Consider the following 18,938-nt stretch of genomic DNA (forward strand, 5'->3'; position numbering starts at 1 on the left):
AGCAGCTGGGCAGGGCAGCATGGGGGATCTTGCAGACACTCTGTTCTGCTAATACACATTCTCTCCAGGGCTGCCAATCCAATACCTTCTATCAGCGTATAAATCACTCCATTTAAAAGATCAGAACAGGGAGAAATTCAGTGCAACTGCTCTTGGGACCAGCAAGGGGCTCAGAGTGCAGAAAGGGCTCAAACACCCCCATCACTTATACCTTGGTTCTAAGCAAGTTAACTTAGAAATCCTACTTCCATGTCCATTACATGCAAGCTGTCTGTGCCCTAAAGAACTATTAGGTCACCTGTTTCAATATCACAGAACTCCAGCAACAATCAGAGCCTGGTATTGACGGCAGCTCTCTGCAGGCCTGAACCCTGCCCTTCCAAACTGAAGAACCACCTTTGGTTTCTGCAGCCACACTCCACATAACCGTGACCACTGCTCCACACTGTGTCCTGGCCAAGGTCATTCAGCTGTGTCAGTGGTTAGAGTGAAAAGGAACAAAACAAGGGATATTTAAAAAGAGCAACTCAGGATACATGTTGCCCAGCTCCGGTACACAGACAAACACAACCTCTGCTCAAGCTACCATGCTAAAAATAGTCGTGTGGTCAGGGATAGCACTAGTGGTGGCTTGGGCTAGTTGTCCAAGTATGTACCCAGGGGGTCAGGGTGGGTTTGTACTTGGGTGGATAGCCCCAGCTACACTACTATTCCTAGTGCACTAGCTCAAGCACAGCTAGCACCTATCTGTCTACTCGTGCTGGGAAGCACGCTTCCAGCTGCAGTGTAGATGTGCCCTTTGTGAGAACGCATGGCTCTGTATTCTGTTAAGCCACAGACTGCCATCTCTACACCTTGAGTCATCGCTACGAGTGGGACTTCTTTAGTCTCACACTCCACTTTCAGGAGCAGATTCCCAGGGTCACTGACCAAGACAATAAATGGGCTTTGAAAACAGTCTTTCCATTAGCAATAGCATGTAATCAGCATTGCTTCTGATGAGAGGAATGATGTGGCATTACTAAACTTACTGTGGACTTGTCCTGCTGGCTTGCTGTTTTCTGGTTTGGTCGCCCCTTTCAAATCAAGCTGAGGGCCTGTAAAGTTCTAAAAAATCTTGATATACACAAAGAGCGGTAAAACCCAACATGACTCATCAGCCCAGAGTTTGCTTTGCTGGGCAGAACATAACCTTATGGGATGATACCACTGCGTCTTTTGGAGCTGTTCCAAAACGCTGCTGCTGCTGCTTTTTCTTTTACTTTTATTTTAGTATGGGAGAGCAGAAAGGAGATACTAGGGTGGAAGAAGATATGCTTTTTTTTATTATTATTAAAGAAAATACAACTGATCTCATTTTTTTTCATTTGACAAAATCCAGAGACAAACTGAACTCTTCCAGGTGATTGTGCATTGCTACATTACGAGCACCCACTTCGGTTTCCTTACCATACTAACCTTTCATTGAACCACACAAAGAAGATTCCAAGACCAAAGAACAAACTAGCTCAGTAACCAGCCGTCTTCTGCAGCAGCTGTTTTCTAAGTGGGCAGATACATGGGCAAGTTAGAACATTCATTGCAACCAGGCATCATTTCAGTCTACTTGGAACACAGCAGGCACTTTGTATGCTAATTAATTTACGTGCAGTGGACTCCTAAATAATGCTCATTACTTTATTGGAATGTAATACTGTTCCAACAACCGGCCTACTAAAGGTTTTTGATGGCACGCTAGAAGTGTATAATCTTAAATGTTATATCCTTCCCAACATCTCTTGGTTGATTTCAAATTCTAAAGACATCAAATCTTATTCCAGGAATTATGGTAGGAATAGGGAACATGTTAGAATTAAGTAAGCCCAGGAAAAGACAGCAAGAGGACGGTGGCTGAGAGCCATTAAGTAGGCACATGTTCTTGTATTAGACAATCAGGTAACTCAATTTCCCCTCGATCATGAACACAAACCTAGAACTACATTTGTAATGAGAGTTGGCACCATGGGGTGACTATGCACTATGGGTCCAGATTCTTTTGCACATCCCTGAAAATTAAGCTATGCATCATCCCAATGCTGTGTAATGTCAGTTTTGACTATCCCCAAACTTTGGGAAGTTCAGGTCTAAATATTATGGATGGTCCTAATTCCATAATGAGCAAAGCCAAAACCCAAGCAAATATTAAAAGTTATCATCACACCAGCTTTTATTAACCGCAACGTTTTGGATATTTGGATCCAGATCCACATTTTACAGCTAGGGCTGACGCATGGTTTTATAGACATGAGAAGTGTGCAAAAATGGCTATGAAAACCTAGCTCCTGATGTCAGAGATCAATTCTTCCTGGTGCCATAGGGGCAGAGACAGGTAGGAAGGGCAATATTTTCAAGTTTGTACGGCTAGAGTAAAAGGGAAAAGGGGGAGTAGAAAGAACTGCCCTTACTTTATTCTGGGGCAACTACTTTCTTACAATTTTCCCCACATTTAGTTTTGTAATCTGTTATCATGGCTCACTACTTTTGGGATAACATCAGATGTAATAGCTGATACATCCTCTATATCAGGGGTGGCCAACCTGTGGCTCCGGAGCCACATGCGGCTCTTCAGAAGTTAATATGCGGCTCCTTGTATAGGCACCAACTCCGGGGCTGGAGCTACAGACATCAACTTCCCAATGTGCCGGGGGGTGCTCACTGCTCAACCCCTGGCTTTGCTACAGGCCCTGCCCCCACTCCACCCCTTCCCCTGTGCCTGCTGTGCCCTCGCTCTTTCTCCCCTGCCCCCCCACAGTCTCCTGCACGCCACAAAACAGCTGATCAGGAGGTGAGGGGAAGGAAGGGGGAGGCGCTGATCGGCGGGGTTGCCAGTTGGTGGGAGGTGCTGGGAACTGTGGGGGATGGAGGGGGAGCTGATGGGAGGGCTGCTGATGTATTACTGTGGCTCTTTGGCAATGTACATTGGTAAATTCTGGCTCCTTCTCAGGCTCAGGATGGCCACCCCTGCTCTATATCCTGTGCTCTGAGGAGTAGGGATGCCATGTTCGAATAAGACTTCCACCTCTAGCTGACATCAACCTATAACACACTTTTCCTTCACCCAGTAATGCAGAAAATTCAGTATGCAGATAGCCAGAAATGCCCCTCCATTCAACCAGGAGGTGTCAGAGATCAGCAAGTTTGATACCACCTCCACACACCCATCCTACCTAGAGACAAAATCCCATCTCCCACCCCAATGTAGCCAAATTGTTTCTTTCATCTCTCAATGTAAATGTTGGTGCTGTCTGTTAAAGAGCATACTAAAATTCTTCAGCAGGTTGATATTTTATTTAAAGAAGTCTGATTCCTTTCATGCATCCCACCCAAGGAGTTACACTATTCTGATTAATATTTCATTTGCTAGCTGTAGTGAGTGAGCAAAGAGAAAAAACAGAAGGTCTGATCAGGCAAATTTTGAAAAAAGTGTCAGAGGTTAAAGACTGCAAATCACGCTCTCAGCCCTGGTCTACACCACAGAATTACTTCAGTGTAACTACCTTGCTCAGGGTTGTGAATAATCCACACCCCTGAGCGATGTAGTTATACCGACCTAAGTCCCAGTGTAGACAGCGCTATGCCAGTAGGAGAGCGGAGGTGCATTAACTAAGCCAATGGGAGAAGCTCTCTCCTGTTGGCTTAAAGCGCAGCAGCTGTGCCAATGCAGCATTTTAAGTCTAGACGGGCCCTCAGTCTCAAATGGCTCAGGGAAAGAATTTCACAGCTTTCAAGAATAACTACCCACAGGCTCTTTACACTCACTCAGTCATTGCCCATCTGAAAGAGCCCTGCCTCAACAAGCCATACGGTAGTCCTGCAGTTTCAGGGCAGTACAAGCAAAACTCAGAGCATCTGGCCTTTTAGATAGCTGGGATCAGTAGCAGCATAGTTAAAAATCTCTCTGCAGCATGACAATAAAAAAAAGCATGCATTGGAAAAATACTGGAGTGAAGTGTTGACGTGTGCACCTCTGATTTCTACCATGAAGTCCTGTTTTCATGAACTTGCACACAGGCAGGTAAGATTTCAGGAAATCAGAGCTGGAATCAATTTTGTCAAGGAATTCTGAAGAAAAAAAAATGCTATTTGCCATCTCTCACTCAACCGCACTCTAAGAGTGAGTTTTTTGGTTTTTTTAAAGAACAGCAGGTTTTAGTTCTGATTTGACAGTCATGGAATTAGTCACAGAACAGACAATTCAGTGCAGGAAAAGCTTCATAATGCTGCCCCAGACATGCCTTACCCCTCTAACAGAAGAGATACTTAAGGGTATGTCTACACTTACCATTTAAAGTGCAAAAAGTCCCTTTTTTGCGCTAAAACCATGGGAGCATCTACACTTGTTAATGACTTTTTGGGGTGAAACTCAGAAGTTTCACCGCAAAAAGAAAACCACCTTCACAAGAGGCATACAGCTCTTACCGCAGTTCTTTTTGCGCTGCTGTGAAAGTTTTGGCCTCCGGAGGATATCCCACAGTTCCAAAAGCAACCACTCTGGCCAGCATCTCTGCTGCTCTGCCACAAGGACATCCGTCCCTCCCCCTGTAAGCCCTGGGAAGTTTGAAGCTCCCTTTCCCTTTGTTTGTAGATGTGGTGGGGAAAGCAGCCAGACAGCCGGAAGTTTAAAAAAAAAAAAAAATGCCACGAAGAAACAAGGAAGTAATGGGGCTCCTGAAACATGAAGCAGGGCAGCACGGTGCACTGAGCAGGGACCCAGAATGCCTTCCACTCACCTCCCGCCCTCTTCCCACAAGACCTATCGAGAGAGCTGCACTGTGGGATAGTTGCCCTACAGCGCTGCTCTCATCGGTGATGAAGTGACACTCTCTGATGCCTGAGGAATTGAGTGAGTACACAAACCAGCGCTTTACTTTCACCGGTTCCCTATCACCAGTGAAACTTACAGTGCAAAAACTCTGTAAGTGTAGACATACCCTTAGGCTCTATGGCCCTTTAAGGTCTTGGCCTCTCTGCCAAGACTGTTAGGAGCTTATTGTGGTGGTGATTCTGTGATATGGACACCTGTTAGTCATCTAGTAGTAGCAACTTTCCATCACTGCCTACCCTAGGCTAGAGTCAGCCTGGATGTCGAAGGCGTCAGATTCCTTTACTGAATCTCTCAGCCATTCAATTCCAAACTCCAAACTCTTTTACTACATTACATTACTTTAAAAGATATAATTCTTGGACAGAAAGGTAGTAACAGTCAAAACAGAATACACCCTGGTCAATTCATAGTTATGGTGTACGGCTGCATATGTATGTAAATATGTACACAGACTTACGAAGGAATGTAGACCCTCTAGTACAACATGAATATATGCAAATTCTCAAAAAACACAAATAAAATATGAAGAAAAATTATCTAATACAAAGTGGCTACCAATAAAAGGCCGTGTAATTAAATTGACCAGTAGACAGAGTTGTGGCCTCTGGTTCTGGTGTACACCTGCCATTGAATTCCCTAAGAACCACAGAGGCAGAATTTGGTCCCAAGTATTACGACTTGTCAACACTTGGAAGTTTTTGGTATAGCTATTCCAGAATAATTATTTTGGCATAAGCCCCTATGTGGACACTTCTATTCTGGAGGAACAGTGTCTTTTTCCAGTTTAGTTTAATCAAGGTACATGGGGCCAACTTCTATTTCCTTACTGAGGACTTCAGGATTTAGCACCATGAGTTTTTTGGTTTCTAGATGAAGTACTGCTAATTATTTCTGTCAGAGCTTTACACTGGGTGTATTTTAAGTTCCAATGAGCTTTCTATTGTTACCAGATTGATCTGGGGTTTGTCCTTTTGGAAAACGAGGGTATATTTAGGGCATAAGAGATTGATGTGCTTGTTGTCGGTTGTGCCTAGTGAAGACATGCTGCAGAGTTATCAAATATATGAATGATTTTTCACTTGCCCTTGCAATTTAGCTTGTTCAGCTTGAACGAGTTTGCGAGAGCCCTTTGGATTTATCCACACAGCACACTGTATAGGCTTTTGGGTATTTTACCAGGCCCCCTTACTCCATCCCACAATGAGGCTCTACACTTTGAAAAGTGTAGGAAGACTGGCTGAACCAGTGCAGCAGCAAAGGGTGAAAGGCATTGGGGACTCCACCAGTTCTGTCAAGCTTGAACCAAACTGTCAATCCAGGCATTGCCACTAACTGGTACAAACACTGGGAAAATGCCATGAAAGGCTCTTGTATATCGACACATGATATTGTGTTGCAAGCTCAAGTTGCTCCAGCACTTTCACTTAGCATTAGGAATCCATCACTGACTATAAGACTCTATCTGCACCATTTCATTTTTCAATCAGAATTTTAGTGGAAAAATGATGTCAGCGGCTTCTACAGGTGGGAAGAGCTGGTCAGTATTTCAGAATCCAGGTCGTTTTGGACCCTGACATACTACGGAATCCTGGACACCCCATCATCTCAGGCATTGGCACCCTGACAGCAGGATTATCTGGCTATGTAGACTCTCTCCTCAGGCCCTATGCTACCAGCACTCCCAGCTATCTTCGAGACACCACTGACTTCCTGAGGAAACTACAATCCTTTGGTGATCTTCCAGAAAACACCATCCTAGCCACTATGGATGTAGAAGCCCTCTACACCAACATTCCACACAAAGATGGACTACAAGCCATCAGGAATAGCATCCCCGATACCATCACGGCAAAGCTGGTGGCTGAACTTTGTGACTTTGTCCTCACCCACAACTGTTTCAGATTTGGGGACAATTTATACCTTGAAGTCAGCAGGACTGCTATGGGTACCTGCATGGCCCCTCAGTATGCCAACATTTTTATGGCTGACTTAGAACAACGCTTCCTCAGCTTTCGTCCCCTTACGCTCCTACTCTACTTGTGCTACATTGATGACATCTTCATCATCTGGACCCATGGGGAGAAGACCCTTGAGGAATTCCACCAAGATTTCAACGATTTCCATCCTACCATCAACCTCAGCCTGGACCAGTCCACACAAGTGGTCCACTTTCTCAACACTACAGTGCTAATAAGCGATGGTCACATAAACACCATCCTATACTGGAAACCTACTGACCGCTATACTTACCTACACATCTCCAGCTTTCATCCAGACCACATCACACGATCCATTGTCTACAGCCAAAATCTAAGATACAACCGCATTTGCTCCAATCCCTCAGACAGAGACAAACACCTACAGAATCTCTATCAAATGTTCTTAAAACTGCAATACCCAGCTGGTGAAGTGAAGAAACAGATTGACAGAGGCAAAAGAGTACCAAGAAGTCACCTACTACAAGACAGGCCCAACAAAGAAAGTAACAGAATGCCACTAGCCGTCACCTACAGCCCCCAACTAAAACCTCTCCAGCGCATCATCAAGGATCTACAACCTATCCTGAAGGACGATCCCTCACTCTCACAGACCTTGGGAGACAGGCCAGTCCTCGCCTACAGACAGCCCCCACAACCTGAAGCAAATACTCACCAGCAACTACAGACCACACAACAAAAACACCACCCAGGAACCAAACCCTGCTACAAACCCTGGTGCCAACTCTGTCCACATATCTATTCAAGGGACACCATCATAGGACCTAACCACATCAGCCACACCATCCAGGGCTCGTTCACCTGCACATCTACCAATGTGATATATGCCATCATGTGCCAGCAATGCCCCTCTTCCATGTACATTGGCCAAACCGAACAGTTTCTATGCAAAAGAATAAATGGACACAAATCTGACATCAGGAATCATAACATTCAAAAACCAGTAAGAGAACACTTCAATCTCTCTGGTCACTCAATAACAGACCTCAAAGTGGCAATTCTTCAACAAAAAAACTTCAGACTCCAACGTGAAGCTGCAGAACTGGAATTAATTTGCAAACTAGATACCATCAGATTAGGCTTAAATAAAGACTGGGAGTCGTTGGGTCATTACAAAACCTAAACTTAATTTCCCCAATACTAATTTCTCCTTACTGTTACTCACACCTTCTTGTCAACTGTCTGTAATGGGCCACTCTCTTACCACTTCAGAAGTTATTTTTCCTCCCTTGGTATCCTGCTGTTAATTGATTTATCTCGTTAGACTGACCTCACACTTGGTAAAGCAACCCCCATCCTTTCATGTATTTATACCTGCTCCTGTATTTTTCACTTCATGCATCCGATGAAGTGGATTCTAGCCCATGAAAGCTTATGCCCAAATAAATGTGTTAGTCTCTAAGGTGCCACAAGGAGTCCTCCTTGTTTTTGCTGATACAGACTAACACAGCTACCACTCTGAAACAGGTTACTGTTGTATGTCCTGCAGAAGTTGCTCCAAGTTAGTTATCCATTTTCCCCCGTGATTGTTTAAAGTTGTAATTTATTAAACTTCCATAACAGCAAGTTCTGCCCCTCCTAGTTACACTTGTTCAGTTCCACAGCCAGCCTTTGCCTTCCATCCTCATAAATAAGGACATGGGGATACAGAATCCTCAGCTATGTTTGTACTTGCCCTGATTTTCCAAGCTTTTAGACAGACAACTCATCATCCTGCTGAGAATTTACAGTAGCCCCATCCCCCATCTCAACGAGACATTCCACCTTAAATGAGATTGTCTTCTTTGGGATACTATCCATTTCTGTGACAGCTCTATACTCCTGGCTTCTGGAGCTACTAAGCTGCTCAGAGCTCTCGTGCCAGTTTCACAAATGGGGGTGGAGGTTTGCCATATGCCATTTCAGTAGCAAGTTTTTGACTCTCAGTCAAAAGCATCATAAAAATGAGTATGCAGGTTTTTCTTTCCATATGGAGGGATTGTTATTTGGCCTTTTCCTCCAACTGTAGCTTCATCAGGCAAAAGGAAAGGAGGCAGTGGCTCCTTCATGCTTTGAGGGGCTCATCCTGGAGTCCATCTTCAGTTGAAATGTAGCCTTTGTTCTCAATACCTGGAAAACAGAGTCCAAATCAAAAAGTGGGCTACTTACCAGAGTATTTGTGATAAGGGAACATTATACATCAGTTTTCACTAGAATTCTTACACTTCTGAACCTAGATCCTTGCATGGAATGAGAGAGAACTTATAGGAATGGTTGCATAAGACCAGAAATGGTCCTTCTGATCTGGCATTTTGCCTGGGAAAGACTGATATCATGATCCAGATAAAGACCTAAAACCCCCACAGTGTGTTGAATTATGCAATACTTACAATAACGCTATCTTATTACAGTATTGCGAGGTTACTTGAGGAATTGCCAAGAAAGGCAACTTGCTGACTTTCAGGGCACATTGCAAAGCCTATTGTCCCGGGGCATGAGGAATTTGTTGAGTCTGCTACTGTGGTTGGTTGGTCTTGCTGCGGGTTTGGGCTGAACAGACTTCCCTTTGTTATGTCATATACTTAGAGTGTATTTTAGTTTGGGGGACAAACAGCTACGGCAGATGGATAGGCTGATAGAGGAAATTACAAACGGATATAAAAACCTCTGCAAAGTTGCTGGGCTTCCTTACGATCTTCCTCAACATGAAGGGCTGTCAGGAGGAAAAAGCCTCCCCCAAGGACACCAATGAAGACGCACAAGATGAAGCTGTACTGCAGGCTCCGGAAGGTGCCCAGGTGTGAGTCAGTCTGCCTGGTCTGGACAGCATCAGAGATCTGGTAGGGGGGACACAGTGTCATTTAATTTGGCTTATTTTCTCCCTGCTTTAAATGTGTTGCTCGCAATGCCATCACTGACCAGAAGACGACTGACAGGAAAGGATAACTCACTGCCTACATGCGCTAGATCTGGTAACACACACAAACTGGCCCTCACCGCATCTCAGTATTCACTCGGCTTAGAAGTCTCATGCAATCAGGTTGTTGCATATGTCCAGAGCTTCCAGTTTCACGTGAGCTGGAAACAGCTGTAACCATGGAAGTGCGGAGTGCTCGTGCAGTGGCCATTAACTCATTTTACTGGGTTTCCTACTTGGTCTCCATAAAACAGGCTTGAGCCACATTTAAAGTTTGTACAAAGGTTTGAGTCATTTCTTGCATTATCAGAATGTCTTCACCCATCCCTCCTCAAAGCTTTTACTTCTGATAGATGGGTGGGTGTCAAAGCTGGCACTGTTGGCAGAAGTAGGCAGAAGCAGGAGTAAGAGACAAGAAGAGAAGGGAAGAGCTATAAAGGGGCTTCAGGGTGAGGAACGGGAGTCTGATTTTGAGCAAGGAAGCATTGAAGATGAGGTGAGGTGACATGGTAAGAAATGGAAAGGAAGAGGTCTTAATAGCTGCATAGTCTATGGAATGGAGAGGGAGGCTGCAGGAGTCATGACAGGCCCAAATGAATGAGTTTGAGCTGTGTGGCCAGATGATGAGTGCTCATTTCAAGATGTTCAATAAAAACGTCAGTATTTAACCTCGCTCGTAGAGCAGAGCTGAGGGATGGATATATAAGGGCAGTTCTTTTTACTCTTACATTGGCCAGTCATAGATCTGATAAGCTAAGTGACTTAAAATATACACAAACAAGAGCCTCTTAAAGCCAGACTGATATGATATGATTATTTATGGCAACTTACCCAGATCAGAGTAAGATTAACTGCAAACAGGCAGCCAGAGGTTGTACCATGAGTTTTTGCTAAAATGCAGATTTAACACATTTATTTATTTAAAGCACAGTAAGGAAATCTCTGAACCTGAGAAAACAAAACTCTGGGTATGCCTACAGTGTAAAAAAACAAACAAAAAACAAAAACAAAATCCCCGCAGCCGCGAGTCTCAGAGCCTGGGTATACGGGCTCAGGTTTGCACTACAATGCTAAAAATAGAAGTGTAGAGCCTGTACTCCAGCCCAAGCAGGAATGTCTACATGGTTAGTTTTAGCCTTACGGCAGGAGCCTGACTCTGTTGACCCAAGCTCTGAGAGTCACTGCCAAGGGGGGGGGGGATCTCCTTCAGAGGGTATGTCTACACTGCAAAAAGAGGCTATTCACAAGCTTTCCAGAGTGGATTTTTTTTTTTTTTAAATCAAGAGCTAGAGGAAGCAGGTTAGCATGCAACAGCAAGATCTGAACACGGAATATTCCATGTCTGGTCAATGAGATCAGGAATGGGTGAATTTCAGAAGGGTTGATGGTGGGGTTCACACAAGCCTCCCGAAGTCTGATGTTTATCCGAATGTCCTGAGTCTAGAAATTCTGCAGAAAAGAGGCTTTTTGCACAAGAATCCCAGCTGGAAATAAAACCGTCTCAGTCATTAACTTATTACATCTGCTTAGCGTAGTGTGGCTTGCAAGACCGTTACAACATTATGCATCATCACGTAAACAGTTCTAGGAGTAACAGTTGGATAAGACATCGGAGGCTTACACTTTTTTTCCTTAAGTGCTTTTAAGCACAATTTAAGAATTCCACACAAGGTAATATATTTGCAAACAGCAACACAACTCAAAAAAGCATTTTGCACATAAATTACAACAGGATGCAGGATGCAACAGGCCTGGGAAATAGGCTTGCAGAAGCTGCATGACAGAACAAAATCTAGACCAGCAGTTCACAGAGCCCTCAACGCATTCAGTAAGAAGCCTCAATCTAGGCCCTTGTGGGCAAGTATCCACACCATAACGCATCACTAGAGCTGGCACGAATATGGAACTTAGGAACCTCCACAATGCCAAACAATATGATTCTCCTATCTTGTGGCAGGACTATCTTGGCTGCAGGATTAACTTATCAACTGGGAATCTTATTGGCCATCAGTAGCAGCTGCACCAGGTGAACCAAAGGGAACTTTCCTTCTGGACAGACTGCTAGCAGCTGTGCTACGGTGGTCTCAGCTGGAAGTTGCTATGTGCACCCACATTAGGTTATCCCCTCTGGCTCTGCTTGATGTTATTAGCATAAATTTATGAAGGAGGCAGAACTGAAGTTTCTGGCACAATGCCGAATCCATATGGAATTCAGTTGCCGCACTATAGGTTTTGAAATCCTCCTAAGCAAGAACCTTCTCTTCCCTCTCCTAAACCCCTTCAAAGGAAACTTAAGAACTAAGTAAAGTATCTACTAACTAAACACAAACTAGAGAACTATATACAGACTGCTTGTGCTTGTCACGACAAGACAAGGGAAGTTCCAGCTAACCATCGCTGGCGTTAAGAAGGAACTAAGGGGGCGGCGGGTCAGTAGGGCCCTATATTGAGCGCATGATGGTGCCACTCCAGGGGGTGCCTGGACCGACCCAACAGATACTGCTAGGGGGGAAATCTTCCGGCTGCTGTGCACACGTGTGTGCACACACCTGATTGGAATTGACACGAAAAGCACTCGAAGAACTCAAAGCTCATACCAAGGTGCTTCTTGTAGAATGTGCCGCTGCTGTTCAGGCACTCGTGTGCAATGCAGCCTTCCTTAGCTATCCAATAAGAGCTACTGTGTAAAGGTTACTGCACATCAGAGTGATTTTCAGAGCAGCAGAGCCATAAAATCAAACCCACCATTCATCAGACCACTCGCATCTACTTTTCTTCAGTGAGCATATTTCTGCCAAATTTCAATTGGCTACCCCATTTTGGCACTGGAGCTACTGAACCTTCCAGTTATTTTTGGAAGTGACAACGTTCATTCGCACTCCTTGAACTCTTTTCATTTTCCTGGTCTTTCCACCTCTTGTCTTTCGGTGTGAATTTTTTGGAAGTTTGAGTCCAGAAAGGTAAAGTTTTGGAAAGTTAGGAGCATTTGAGACCAGGGGCTCGGAATGCCAATCATTATGCAACCTCAGCTCCAGTAATCCCCCTGCTATTACAAGAGTTGCATATTTTGAGTTTTCCAGAGGGTATTTTGCAGAATAAGATCTTGCCCACAGATTTTATTTAATTGTATTTTACATTTTGAGGTGCAAAATGATATTTTAGTAGTTCCCATGAATTTGTCCTTTAACCTGGCAGAAAAGTTTTGCACTTGAATTTAAACACTCTGAACAAGTGCCATTGTGATAATCAGACTGCTACCAAATCTTTAAGAATTAATATAGCTGATATCAAAGTGAAGTCCTAAGCCTACAGACACTTTTGTACTCAATGGAACTAATGGTATGTATAGAGTTAAGCTTGTACTTAAGGGTTTGCAGAGCCAGGAGACCAATAGTGATATAAAAGCACTTAGTACAGAAGTGCTGGTTTAAGTGCATCTGGATTCCAACTCCACACTGCAAGACAGACTATTCAAAGCATTTCCAATCTGGGACCAGGAATCAGAGTCTATTCTTCAGAAAGTTCCAAATGTTTTATATTTAAAAAGGTTTGGATAAGCTTCAGAGAAGTAGCCATAAAATCCCATTACTTACCACTCCAGTGAGGTATGGGCTGCCTGCATCTCCCAGCAAATGACTCACGAAAATCTGCAAGGCAATAGCTGTTGACTGGCGCTTTGGTACCACCACATACTGAAACAAAACAAGAGGATCATCAATATTTGAAGAATCAATAATTCCGTGAATGACCTGCACAGATCTACGCTACAGGTAATACTGCAAGCTGCAGACTACTTTCTGTGATTGGTTTTGAGAAACTATTTGGTGAAAAAAATTCCGAAGAAAGAATGAGGGTGAAATGGGGAGAATGTGGCACTCCATTAATAGCCTTCTCCCCCCTTCCTCCTTCTGCCCCCCCATAACTGGAGAGCAGTTAACTGGCCACTTCACCTTGAATGGTCCATTGTTTAGCATAAGGCGTTAATACATGTTTCAATCTGTTTCACAGATTCTCTCTCTCACCAACAGAAGTTGGTCCAATAAAAGACCTCACCCACACTGTCTCTCAATGCAGCGTATACCGATCCATTCTGCCACGTGATTTTAGCTTTTATAGACGATGCCGAATGATAGCCTTTGTGGCTTTATTGATTTACCCATAAGCAGATATTTGCTCTTCAGTTTTCTATGTAGTTTCACCCACACTACATGGTCAGTTTGCCTAGCCTAGAAGGACTGCATCTTGGATTGAGGGTACTTGTGACTCCAGACTCAGTCTGGAATCTCTGCCAAGACTAACAAGGATGCCAGCTGAAATGAAACATTATGCATTCCAAGTCACTAGGGATGGAGCTCAAACTTTTCATACAGGGCATCAAAAAGGTGTCAGATGCTGGCAATTCTACCTCTGATGACACACTAAAATTGTTTCCTTTTATTAATCCCTAGAGCCATCCATTCTACCTAATAATATTGCTCAGAGATTGCTTTAATTACACACATTTTAAATAACAAGTTGAAAGAAAAGACAGTTACCTTTTCCATAACTGGTGTTCTTTGAGATGTGTTGCTCATATCCATTCCATGTTAGGGGTGTGTCCTTGCCACATGCACTGGTGCTGGAAGTTTTTCCCTCAGCAGTATCCGTAGGGGACTGTCTCTGGCACCCTCTGGAGTGGCGCCTGCATGGCACGGTATAAGGGGCGCCACCGGCTCCCTCCACCCTCAGTTCCATCTTGCCAGAAACTCCGACAGTGGGGAAGGAGGGCAGGTTGTGGAATGGACATGAGTAACACATCTTGAAGAACACCAGTTACGGAAAAGGTAACTGTCTTTTCTTCTTCGAGTGCTTGCTCATGTCCATTCCATATTAGGTGACTCCAAAGCAGTACCCCTGGAGGTGGGTAGGAGTTCACAGATGTGTAGATTGCAACACAGCTCTGCTGAACCCAGCATCATCTCTGGCCTGCTGAGTGATGGCATAATGAGTGGTAAACATGTGAACAGAGGACCACGTTGCAGCTCTACAGATGTCTTAGATAGGGACATGCACCAGGAAGGCTGCAGAAGACGCCTGCGCTCTCGTTGAGTGGGCTCTGACAATCGGCAGTGGCAGAACCCCCACCAGACCATAACAGCTCCTTATGCAGGAGGTAATCCAATTGGAAATCCTCTGCGAGGACACTGGATGACCCTTCATCCTATCTGTTGTAGCGATGAAGAGTTGAGTCGATTTTCGGAAACGCTTGGTACGCTCTAAGTAGAAAGCCAAGGCCTTCTGGACGTCCAGGGCATGAAGACACCTCTCCTCACTGGTCTTGTGTGGTTTGGGATAGAACACCGGGAGGAAGAGGTCCTGGTTCATATGGAAGGTGGAAGGCTGGGTGGGGCCACAACTGAACCTTATCTTTGTAGAAGACTGTGTTCAGAGGTTCTGAGGTCAAGGCTTTAATTTTAGAGACCGGTCTTGACAATGTCACTGCCACCAGGAACGCGACCTTCCATGACAGGTGGGAAAGGGAGCAGGAACCCAGCAGCTCAAAGGGTGGACCAGTGAGCCTAGAGAGGATCAAATTAAGATCCCACTGCAGGACAGGAGCCTGTATCTGCGGGAAGAGTCTCTCGAGCCCTCTCAAGAATAGGACCGGGAGCTACTATGAGCCACTTGCCAGGAGGATCGTCCTGAGTAGGGCGACCTTCCTTTTGGAGATGGGCGATGACAGCGCAGTGATGGGCAGTCTCTGGCGTCCAATCGATCCCAGGATCGGTACCGGGCCCTTAAAGATGTCGGGGCCAGTCCCGGAGTTCTTGCTGGGTGGCACTTGCCTCAGAGGGTCTGTGCCAATTTACTGGTGAGGTACGCCTCGAGTCCCTTGATCGGTGCCCCCAGTGCGGGGACTGAAGAGGGCTCCACTGAGCCTGCCACGTCCTGAGGCGTGGTGGCTGCGGGTGGGTGAACGCTGGTGGGACATCCCTCTCGATGGGGAACGGTACCACTAAGGTGTGGACAGATGCATAGGTCCCAATGTGGGTTTTCCGTGAGATCAGGGTACCGCAGGAGCTGGTGAGGGTGACACCTGGAGTGTCAGGATTTCCTGAGCTGCCTGAAGGGCTTCGGGCGTCAACGGCACCTGAAGCTGCCCAAGGCCTGCACCGCTATCTGGAGTTGCAGGCAAGGCCTGGGATGGGCTGCACTGCTCGACTTGAGCTGGGGCCCAACTTCCCGAGGAGGATGTTGAGCTGCCCGTCACAGGTCTTGGCTTGCCCCCTGCCCTCTCCTTTCCCTTGTGGGAGGTAGGAGATCTTCCCCTCACATTCTCTTTCAGCTTCTTGACCGGAGCCGTGGCGGGAGACCGGTGCCAGCTTGTAGACGGCGCCAGGGGAGCACTGCACACAGAGACCACGGTGCTCGGTGAGGAATCAGACCGCTGCTTCGGTGCCAGAGTTAGTGGCAACTCCATTATGAGTGCTTTTAGAGGGATATCGCGCTCCTTCTTCGTCCCAGGTTTGAAGGACTTGCAGATACGGCACTTGTCACTTATGTGCCATTCGCCTAAGCACCTTAGGCAGCTGGTATGGGGATTGCTGACGGGCATAGGCCGTTTGCAGTGATCACAGGGCTTAAAGCATGGGGACCGGGGTATGCTCTGACTCCCAGCTGGGTTCAGTTTGGGACTAACAGAGAGTTTGAGAACTACTACTAAGGGTAACTAAGAAAACTACTACCCATGTATAACTATTTTACAGGATTTCAAAGTTTGCAAGAACAGAAAAGAAATCAATGCTAGCCGAAGCAGCAGATGTTCCAGCACCATCACTGGCGGCAAGAAGGAACTGAGGGTGGGGGGGAGCCAGTGGCCCGCCTCAAACTGCACCATGCGGGCACCACTACAGCGGGAGCCAAAGACGGTCCCCTACGGATACTACTGAGGGAAAGACTTCCGGCACCGGTGAATGTGGTGAGCACACACACCTAATATGGAATGCACATGAGCAAGCACTTGAAGAAGAATATATGTACCTGTGTGTCCAAGACACTGAAAAGCACTGAGATAATTATGGTGATTTTTAAAAATGGAATATAGTCATTTTGGATAATGGAGGAGATAAACTATGGATAAAAAGTATAGTGGGATCCTACATAGTTTGTGCCTCTTTTCTGTTCTGACAGTATGTTTACACTATTACAGATAGCCAGGCAATGTATTTATACAGTCGTGAAACACCAGTCTTTTTATCTGGATTAACTTTGACACGAAAGACACATTCATACATACAGCCCAGAGATAACACACACAGCCTCAGATCAACTGCAATCAAGCCCAAGCCAACCTGGGGCCCACACATAAATACACAGTGGTACAATGGTAGTGCCACGAAGTCCCAACTGAGATTAGGGTTCCATTGGACTAGGTACAGGGCAGCCAGGATAAGCCTACACCAGCAGAATAGAGTGTGTGTTAACATGTCTTCAACATGTTAAGATGCTATTTTACCTTTATTGTGGACAAGGGTAAGTTATATTTTAGAAACATGTCAACTGGTCATGGTTAACCTCAAGGGTAAAATTGTATTTAACAATGTGTTGAAGATCTGTTAACACAGTATGTATTCTCCTGATGTAGAAATACCCTGAATATGACAATCCCTGCCACAAAGAGATTACAATTTAAGTAGGCAATTTAAGTAGGCAAAACAAGGAGTAGGTGAGAGTATTATCCCCTTTTACACATGTTTCTAACCAGGGAGGACAAGGCATTGGTATCTAGCCCATTGGAAGTACTGTATTATTGCTGCATGAAACTCTGATCCAAGCAAGGTTGAAAGAAGATCCCTGAGGAGGAAGAGGAGAAGCACCAAACCCTACCTTTACCTAAAGCTCTAATCCCAGGTGATACCCTACCATCAGCCATATCTATGCCAAACTTTCATCATAAACCCCAGGCCTACAGAGTCTTGTTTGGTCTCAGGTTTAATCTCAAACCCAGAAGGTGTTGAGAGACACTAACATGGAGGTCTGTGGGGTTTTAGGCTGCCTGCTTGACTTTGAGATTAATCCCCTGCCGGATGGGGAAAGTGGGTAGAAGTTGTGCCTCTTGCATGGAGTTGACTCCTGTGGACCCCAGACTTGGGCAAGTGCCCCCTGAGGGGACTATAACACACTGGCTAATTGCAATATTTCTCTCTAGTGACTGGCCTGGCTACTGCTACCAGCTCAGTTACTCATTTAAAAAAAGAAGGAAAAAAATAGTTGAGTCCAACTAAGTTTTACTCTGAGTTCAATGAAGCCCAGAAACAGGTTACAGCCACAGGAGTCTGAATTGAACCCACTATAAAGGTGGGCACAGAGGCCCTGAACAACTGAAACCTAATTTCAGCAATGCTAACATCAGCCCAAAATGTAGGGATTCTGGCACCAGAGCATCAGCTTGACTTTTCCCTGAAGAATAAAGACCTTTGGGAAAGGTCTTCAAAGCTGTTTATCCTCGTTCAAACAATGTAACTGCATTACAAGTCAATCCTAGAGCTCCAAGGTTCAGATAGACCGCTCTGGTGTTGCGGCCCTCTCCAACCCTTGAAATTTGAGGTTAGCCCTTTGCTAGGGGAATCTGAAGCCTCAAAATTGAATGAGCTACTTATCCTGTTCCCAACTCATTATATTCACTTATAACACTTAGTTTCAGACATGTGAAATTCAGTCTGTTAGTTTCTATTGGCTCCCGAACCCTCTAAATGCTGCTTAATTGGCACCCTCTTCCCTTCCAAAGCAGTGCTACTGGGATGAAGCACTCTTATGCAAAGAGGCAGGCAAAATTCTGTTCCAGGACAGCATTCGGCGCCTTTGTATCATTACCCTCTAACAGATGTTTAAGGGACTCAGATGTTTATCCCTTTCCTCTTACATGAGGTTACTGAAAACCCACCCCTGGAGTAAAGCAACCCTTGGATTTTACAACCAGATGAGGCAACACCAAAGCTCCAGATCCAAACATACCTGAAGTTTGGGAACTTCTCTGGACTTCCCAGTTGAGGCTCCTCTCCATCCAGTAAGTGACTGGAGAGAAGCTATGTGACATTATAGTCCTTTCTCTGTGCTTTGTGGAAGGACAGTTTCTTCTGTTAAAGGCTCATGTGCTTAAAATCTTAGATGAGACAGAACCAGACAGGGACACAGTGCTGCA

At 45.2% G+C, this 18,938-nt stretch overlaps 1 protein-coding gene across 1 annotated transcript in view; it reads right to left on the reverse strand.

The window, feature by feature from the left end:
* Positions 1 to 8,551: 8,551 nt before the first annotated feature.
* SPNS3 (SPNS lysolipid transporter 3, sphingosine-1-phosphate (putative)) overlaps positions 8,552 to 18,938 on the reverse strand; it is a 45,200-nt gene continuing 34,813 nt past the window's right edge. Inside the window, exons 10-12 of the mRNA XM_054008538.1 lie at positions 13,351 to 13,449; positions 9,506 to 9,677; positions 8,552 to 8,970 (exon numbers count right to left, since the gene is read on the reverse strand). Of these exons, the coding sequence (XP_053864513.1) occupies positions 8,906 to 8,970; positions 9,506 to 9,677; positions 13,351 to 13,449 (336 nt within the window). The 3' untranslated portion in view covers positions 8,552 to 8,905. The remainder of the gene's footprint in view (positions 8,971 to 9,505; positions 9,678 to 13,350; positions 13,450 to 18,938) is intronic.

The sequence above is a fragment of the Malaclemys terrapin genome, chromosome 18, assembly GCF_027887155.1.
Source record: "Malaclemys terrapin pileata isolate rMalTer1 chromosome 18, rMalTer1.hap1, whole genome shotgun sequence".
Classification (NCBI taxonomy): Eukaryota; Metazoa; Chordata; order Testudines; family Emydidae; genus Malaclemys; species Malaclemys terrapin.